Source organism: Propithecus coquereli, unplaced genomic scaffold (assembly GCF_000956105.1).
Source record: "Propithecus coquereli isolate 6110/MARCELLA unplaced genomic scaffold, Pcoq_1.0 Scaffold178, whole genome shotgun sequence".
Lineage (NCBI taxonomy): Eukaryota > Metazoa > Chordata > Mammalia > Primates > Indriidae > Propithecus > Propithecus coquereli.
The window spans coordinates 1,773,817-1,782,100 of record NW_012142523.1 but is presented as its reverse complement, the minus strand read 5'-3'; the positions used below and the strand labels follow the sequence as shown (position 1 = coordinate 1,782,100).

The window sequence follows — 8,284 nt, the reverse complement described above, 5'->3', positions numbered from 1 at the left end:
GTGAGCGACCGCGCCAGGTCATATTCCAGCATTTTTTTTTTAGAGAGAGAGACAGGGTCTCACTCTGTCCCCCAAGCTGGAGCACAGTGGCTTGATCATAGTTCACTGCAGCCTCCAACTCCTAGGCTCAAGCAATCGTGTGCCAATGTGCCTAATTTTTCTTATTTTTGTAGAGACAGGGTCTCACTATGTTGCCCAGGCTGGTCTCAAAATCCTGGCCTCAAGAAATCTTCCTACCTTGGCCTCCGAAAGTGCTGGGATTACAGGAGTGATTCACTGCCCCGCTGGCTCATCCCAGCACTTTCCTTGAGACAACAGTTCCTTTTGGTATCTGCCTTTTCAACCAGAACAGTTTCCTTAAGGGCAGTGACTGTCTCACTCCTCTTAGCAACGCCAAGCTCAGCACACAGCAGGTGTTCCATGTGTGTGGAATAGAAACTGGTGGTAGGCTGGGCACAGTGGCTCATGCCTGTAATCCTAGAACTCTGGGAGGCTAAGGCGAGAGGATTGCTTGAGCTCAGGAGTTCGAGATCAGCCTGAGCAAGAGCAAGACCCCATCTCTACTAAAAATAGAAAAAAGTAGCCGGATGTGCTGGTGCACGCCTGTAGTCCCAACTACTTGGGAGGCTGAGGCAGGAAGATCACCTGAGCCCAGGAATTTAAGGTTGCTGTGAGCTAGGCTGACGCCATGGCACTCTAGTCCAGGTGACAGAGCAAGACTCTGTCTCAAAAAAAAAAAGAAAGAAACTGGTGGAGGTGGAGATGGTGGGGCTTGGGTACTATGTGCTACTGTAGTAGCGATGATGGCACTTGTTTACTGTTGGTGGTGGCAGTGGAGGTGTTGCACAGTGATGGAGGCATATGGACCAGAACCCCAGGAACCACAGGACTGGGCCTGAGTGCCTCCCAACTCTCTTGGAGAATGGTGGTAAAGGCCTCGGCAGGCTAGAGACTTGGAGGAGAGTATCCTGAGCAGACAGGAGGCCCTACTTAGTAATCATCCTACCAGAAGCCTCCACGGAATCATGCACTTTGCAAAAAGATTCTGGGTTTAAACCCTCTGTGGGCTGAGCTGTCTCTATCTCCCCTCCCATGCCCCACACACAGCTGGGCACCCTGTGAGTGGGGCTGACAGTCCTTTGATGAAGCAGCCCCCTAGGACAGTGGAGCACAAGGGCTTAGAGTGCAGCGGGGTATACTAATGGGGGAGGCAGACAGATTTCACCCCTCCTGCCCAAGGAAGCTGCAGGGATTTGGCCGACTTCCCCAAGTCAGCTAAGGGGCTGGAAATGGCCTCGGGGTATAAACATGGAAGGTGTGTGTCCCTGCTCTGCCAGCCCCACCATGTTCACCGTGGCCCAAACAATATACAATGCCTCCTCTCATTAGATTTCTTCAGCATGTGACAGGCCGTGAGCAGCTGAGACAGCTTTGAGGGTCTGGAGAGAGAGGGATTTCCAAGGGGCAGGTGGGGAGGGGAGGCTCTCAATCTGCCTCTGCTGACAACAGTGTAGATTTTGGGGGCCACAGAGTTCAGCCACCCCAGTCTGGCAGACCTTGCTGGCAGCCCTGCTTCAGGAACTGCAGGGAGCGAATAGTGGGGGGAGGGCACACTGATCAACAGCCCCTCCCAGGCCTGAGGGAAATTTCCAGAAGGGTGAGGGAGAGACAGTTGGAACCAGCCCCTGAAGGTGTCAGAGGTAGGGGAGGGAAGGGGAGGTGCCCTTGGCCTCCACTTCCTTCTCAGTTCTTCCCACCCCTCATAAAGGCACCTCCTAGGGACAGGATTTTCCTTTTAAAGTCTGAACAAAGGAGAGGGGAAGCTGCAGTCTGCCTGGCAGGTATGGGCTCCTGGTCTATCGAGTGACCTTGAGCAAGTCACTTCCTCCTGTGGGCCTGTTGCCCATCTGTACGTGCCATGAGGGCTCCCTGTGACATCTCAGGCCATCAACTCCAAGCAACTACGATCCAGAGATGCCCGTGTCAGAGAGCCCGTGTCAGATCATCACCTTTCCCAAAGCCATTTAGTGCCAGGCCCTGTTCGGGGCAGGGCAGAAGGAAGTGGCAGTCAACCCAGCCCCTGCCCTCAGGGTACTCAGAATAGTGAGGTATGGCCATATCTGTGCCCCACAGAACCCCAGATAGCCGGCTGGTCCCAGGCCCTCGCAGGTGCCTCGCCTGACTCCAGTGCCAAGTCCCTCAACCCCCGCTTCCCCTCATCCTTCAATTTTAGCTCAAGTGTCACCTCCCTGGGAAAGCCATCCCTGTTCATCCCCAGGGATCATGGGGCTTTCTCCTTTGTCACACTTTTTGACCCATAATTCCTTGTTCGATGTCTGATCCCCCTCCACATACACTGAAATTGCTCCTGAGGACCGGACCTTGTCTCTCTTGTTCATCCTCAGTGCCTGGCACATAACAGGTGCTTAGGAAATACTTGTGAAATAAATGAGTCAGGCTCCCTGTCCCATCTAGACCCTAGGCAGGTATCGCCCATCCTTACATAGGGGCCTGGGAGAGCTAGACAGAGCAGCCATCCTGTCACATTCTTACTGAGGACCCCCAGGCTCCCCTGTGGAAGCCATTTCCCTATTGGATGTATCCCATAGCAGAGGGAACTCTGCCCCATTACATTAGTTCAGGCCACAGGCTGAGGACACTGCGATGCCCCTCCTCAAGAAGGTGGTGGCCAGGAAAGCATATACTGCCCAACTCCTAATCTCTTAAGCACCCTGTTCTAGTGTCTAGGGGCAATAATTTCTCCTGGGAGTATCACAGAGATATGAAGTTGGGCCTTGAGGGATGAATAGGAGTTCACTGGGTAGAAAAGTGAAGGGAAGCACATTCTAGGCAGGGGAAACAGCACATGCAATGACACAGAATGTGAAAATACATGGATTGTTTATTGAAAGGCAAACAGATGCCACCCTGACCTCAGAGAGGCAAAGTGCCCACTACCCCAAGAGACTCTGGGCCCTTACTTTGCTTTAGTGCTGTCTAGCCTTCTTCCTCAGCAGGGAAAAATGGCATTATTCATACTGGACTCTCCTTACCCACCTTCCTATGACGTCCAGGCCACTGGGTCTCAGTGTCTTATCCAGCTGTCCAAAGGCAGGCTCGCTCCTCCAGCCTATCCTCAAATCCACAGAATCCCAGAACTAGCAATGGTCTCAGAGGCCATTAAACTCAGAGGACATGGCTGGCCCAAAGTGGAGCAGGATTTGCCCAAGGTCATGCAGCAGAGCAGAGCTCAAACTCAGGGGTCCCTCCACAACTCCACGCCAAGCACAGTCGTCCCTGAGTGGTGGGTAGCCAGAAGGAACTTGGGGAGGCTGCCGTGAGTTCACGGGATTAACTCTGCCAGGCCTGGGAGAGCGGCTCCGGAATCCTCAGAATCAGACCCATCCCGCTCCTACCCCTCAGCTGCTGCCCACTGCCTCAGAGAAACCCTCGGAAGAGCTACATCCTCCTTTCTCCAGAGCTAGTCCTAAGACTCTACGGAGGTTACCCCCCTCCAGAGTCAGAAACACATCCAACATCCTATTGCTTGTGGAATGTGGCCTCCGGAGGCAGACTGAGCGGCTCTGTCATTACTGAGAATTCACATTACTGTGAGTATCACTTCCACACAGGTGGGGACCTTGCCTGTCTGGTCCTCAGGCATTCTCATCACCTTGAACGATGCCTGACACTACACAGAAAAGAATATGTCTTTTTCAAATGAATGAATCTGAGTGACCTTGAGCGACTTACTTTTACCCTCTGAAAGGGCCTTTTTTCACACCTACAAATGGTGATAACTGCCCACCTCATAGGTTGTCTGGAGGACAAGGGAAGACTTTCATGAAAATGCCTGGCTAGGCCAGCACAGTGGCTCAGGCCTGTAATCCCAGCATTTTGGGTGGCTGAGGCGGGAAGATGGCTTGAGGCCAGGAGTTTGAGGTCAGCCTGAGCAACACACGAAGACCCCATCTCTACAAAAAATAGAAAAATTAGCCGGGCGTGGTAGTGAGCACCTGTAGTCCCAGGCAGTCAAGAGGCTGAGGCAGGAGGATCGCTTGAGCCCAGGAGCTTGAGAGTGTAGTGAGCTATGATCCTGCCACTGCACTCTAGCCCAAGTGACAGAGAGAGACCCTGTCTCAAAAAAATTTTTGTTAATTAAAAAAAAAAAAAGCTTGGCCAAGGTCTGGCAGATAGCCTTCCTGTTACTTCTCTTCTGCAGACCAGCCAGGACCCTGCTCTCATTCCACAGTCTGCCCGCCTCCTCCAGAAAGCCTCCCCTGATTATCTGCTGGGCTCCAGTCCTGGCACTTGTCCCAGAAACACTTCCTTCCCACACACTTGTCTAGAGTCCAGGTGATATTTCTGGAAAATATGGATCCCTGTTTTTGTTTTTTTTAACTTTATCTTACATCTGAGTCCTCCCGTGGCACAAAGGTGAGACTCCACCTCCTGTGAATCCCCCGCAGTAATCATCATCACGGGGTAACCAAGTGAGTTGTTTTCCAAACACGGAGCAGGATGAACTTAGCCAATGCCCAAGTCCTCGGCATCACGACAGCAGAAACCTGCTACCTCGTGCATCACGCTCCCCAGTTCACAAAGCACTTGCATGTCTGCTATCTAATTTGATCCTTGAACTACCCCTGTAAAGCCAGGATTTATTATTCCTATTTTACAGATAAGGAAACTGAGGCTTAAAGGTGTGAATAACCTGCCAGCTTCATATAGCTTGAGAGGGTGGCAGAGTTGTTCTTGTCAGCCTCAGAGCCCATTCCTTCCAGACTGGGCCCTTAGAGCTCAGATGACTAAACTTATCAACACAATAACAGAAACCCCTTTCATTTCTATGGTGACTTCTCTTTCATATAATTTTCATATCTGGCCAGGCATGGTGGCTCACACCTATAATCCCAGCACTTTGGGAAACTAAGGCAGGAGGATCATTTGAGGTCAGGAGTTCAAGACCAGCTTGGGCAACATAGTGAGACCCCATCTCTTAAAAAAATTAAAAATTAAAAATCAAAATTTTCACATCCTCTCTTGTGAGAATCTTGGTGAAATAGAAAGGTCACAGACCCATCAAAGCAATGTCCAGCCAGAGGATCACGCCTGTGACACTCTTTCTTCCCCTTGAGACAATAATGGAAGCAGTGAGCCCCCAGAGAAGTTACTGTCCAATGTCATGGGGCTTGCTAGTAGCTGAGCCAGGACTTAAACTCTGATTTGCCTGACTGATACTCTCCCCCCTCTACCAAGCTCCCTCACATCTCTCTGGGCCATTTCCCACCTGTAAAGTGGGTCGGATGAGAAGATCTTTAAGCCTTACCCCCTGTTCTGTGTCCTTGGGAGAGTCATGAAAACAGTACCAGTTTTGGAGGCAGGTGATTTGAGTTTAAATCCCAGTTTGGTCAAATCAATCACTCACTGTTCCTGAGCCTCAATTTTTTACATCTGCAAACGAGATCAAATGAGGCAATGGATACAGGGCTCCCGACACATTCAGAATAATTAATAAATGTCAGATTTCCTCTCTTCTTCTAAGACTGTGCAGGGCAGTGAGGGCAACAGGGAATCCCAGAAGATTGGTGCTCAAAATTCTACTACTAGCTCAGTTTTCCCATCTCACAGTAGGAGAGTCAGATTAGAGCAGTCAAGACGGCATCTCTTATGTCTTTGGTTCAGAGATTGGAATAGAGGAGATAAAGGCTCCTGACCCCCCAGGAATTTCCTGTGTAGCCTTCCTCCCCACCTCCCCACCTCCATTCTGAACATTCTCCCTGAAAGAGTTAAGCCTTCTTCAGGCTTCTCCTTCCTTGCCAGCAGTGCCAGTGGAGATTAGAAGGATCAGATTTATTTCTCTTAATAAACAGAAAAGAAGGTGGGCCAGGCAGGTGACAAGGAAACAATTGCAATAATAGGAGACTGGAGCAAAAGGGAACAGGACTTCCTCCAGGGGTACCTGGGGCCACCTCCAGCCCTGGGGAAACAACAGCCAGGGGCAGGGAGGTGTTGCCCACGCACGTGGGCTCACATAAGGCCGACCCGCTGCCCTGAAAGCCCAGTGCCACCCAATACCAAACACAAGGCCGGGAGAGGCCTGGCCAATGACCCAATGACCCCAAACCCAGGCTGTTGTAGCAGGGACCTACAGGCTCAGCTTTTCCAGCCCCCCTGCCTTCAGACCCATCTGCCCTGGGGTACGACACTAGTCCACTAGCCTTCTGCCTGCCAATCCTGACAGTCTGACCGCAATCCAGCCTGCTGCAATTCTGACCCATGTCTACTTGAGAGAGATGGAGATGACTTCAGACTGAATCCCAGTGGGGCAGCCCTGGGACAGACTCCGTGCCCTGCTAGGACTGCAAAGCCCTTGGAAACACCCCTCACCCAAACCTCCCCTCAGGGCTTGGCCCAGCCATCCCAACCCCAGCGCCCTGACTTCTATTTGTGGCTGGGCCGCAGGGGAGCAGGGCCCTTATCCAAAAGGAAGATCAGGCCGGATGCAATCACACAAGAGGCTTTCCACCCTCTTCCTGACCCTTAAAGTGTTCCTTCTAATTCTCCTCCAGAGGAGGTGGTTAAAGGACACTGGGAGGGTAAACACAGGTGGAATGGGATGGGCCCACACACCCCGCCATTTCCTCATCTCCAGCACTGCAGCAGGAGGATAGGAAAGGTAGACTTCTGAGCCCCACCCTCTTGCAGAAACTCACGCCCTCCCCACCAAAAGGAAGACAGAAATGGGGAAACGAGGAAGACCCAAGCAAGTGGCCAAAAGTAAAATGACCCCAGCAGGGTTAGGCCAGGTCAGCATCCCCTCCTTTCAGGCTGCCCATCTATCAGGGGAAGACCAAGGGCTCAAAACTCATAAAGACCGGGCATTAACTGTTGTGTTTTAAGTACCCACCACAGCTCAGGTACAGCCTCTCCATTTAGCTTGGGCCTCAGTTTCCCACATCTGTAAGCACACTCCTGACATTGGCATGTCCCCTCTACCGGGTCTGGGGGAAGGAGTGATGGGGACGGGTGGTTGGTTCACCATGGTGAGCTCACCACCCCAGGAGGTGGATGTTTGTGGTTTGGCCCAGGTGAGCGGTGAAGGGGGCCAGGTGGGAAAAGCTAACACTGCTAAGAACCTAAGGCATGCTATGCTCCGTGCTGGGGCCTTTGTGGGGCTGGAAACTCAGATCCACCTAAAGGGCTGAAACTTCTTTGGAGTGCAGTTGACCTTCCAGACCCAGAGGGACCCCCCCCCTCCAAGGCCACCTGCCTCTCCCATTGGCCCCTGGCCAGAGTCAAGTCTCTCACCCCCCTGACTCAGCAGAGGGCAGAACCAGGGTGAGCCTGGGGGAGGGGGAATTGCCTCACCGCCCCAGAGCCAGACTGCCAGCACTTCCTGCCTAAGCCAGGGGATCTCTGCCCCAGCCGGGGGTCCCCTCCGCTCAGCGTGGGGCCGGGCTGAGTGCAAGGGCGCGATGCAGGATGAGGGTGCTCGGGCTGAGTCCAGGGCTCCTCGCTCCCCCAGCACCGGCACCGAGGGGGTCACCCCTCTCCAACATGCCGCGGACCCCCGGCGTAGCCACCCCGGCCGCACCCACGGCGCCTCCCGGCGCTCAGCCCAGGTGCCCGGGCGCCTTACCTCGGCCTTTGCCCTTGGCCCTCTTGGCCTTGTCGTCCGCCTTCTTGGCGCGGGGGGCGGCCGATTCGGCGCCCTCGGCCCCCGCCGCCTTCTTCTTGCGCCGCTTGCCCCGCAGCCAGCTGAAGGCGCGGCGGAGGCCCGAGCGGGACTTCTTCCTGCGCGGGGGACTGCCCGGGCCCCCCGGCTCCTCGGCCGCAGGTGCGGCTGGGGGCGCGCGGGCCGCCATGGCGCGGCGGGCGGACCGGGCGCGGGGTCAGGCCCCCTGCGGCGCGGCGCCCATGCCCGGGGGCGGCCGTCGCGGGGAGACGCGCGGGGAGAAAAGTTTGGGCGGCGGAGGCCGAGCGAGCGCGGCGGGAGCGGCGCGGGAGGGGCCAGGCGGGCGGGGCGCGGAGGCCGGCCCGGAGGGAAGGAACCGGGGCGGGAGCGGCCGCGGGGCGGGAGCGGCGCTGCCTGCTGCTCCTCCCCGCCTCCCCGGGCCCAGCGGGGGCGAGGTCGGGGTCCCGAGAGAAGGGGGTCCCGGGAGCCCGGGGCGGGGTCGTGCGGCGGCCGGGTCCCCAGGGGGCGGGGTCGCGGGGCCGGTCCCGGAGGGGGCACCGCGGAGAGGGGGTTTCGGAAGAGGGTGGTACGAGGGTGGGGATGGCA

At 55.1% G+C, this 8,284-nt stretch overlaps 1 protein-coding gene across 2 annotated transcripts in view; it reads right to left on the bottom strand.

Annotated features, from left to right (window-relative positions):
* Window positions 1-7,937, bottom strand: part of KIAA1522 (KIAA1522 ortholog) — a 31,685-nt gene extending 23,748 nt beyond the window's left edge. For both annotated transcript variants that reach the window (XR_001137390.1, XM_012642273.1), the window contains exon 1: window positions 7,643-7,937. Coding sequence is in view for 1 of the 2 variants with exons in the window: in XM_012642273.1 (XP_012497727.1) it covers window positions 7,643-7,868 (226 nt within the window). In the remaining variant the exon portion in view is untranslated. The remainder of the gene's footprint in view (window positions 1-7,642) is intronic.
* Between the last annotated feature and the right edge of the window lie 347 nt (window positions 7,938-8,284).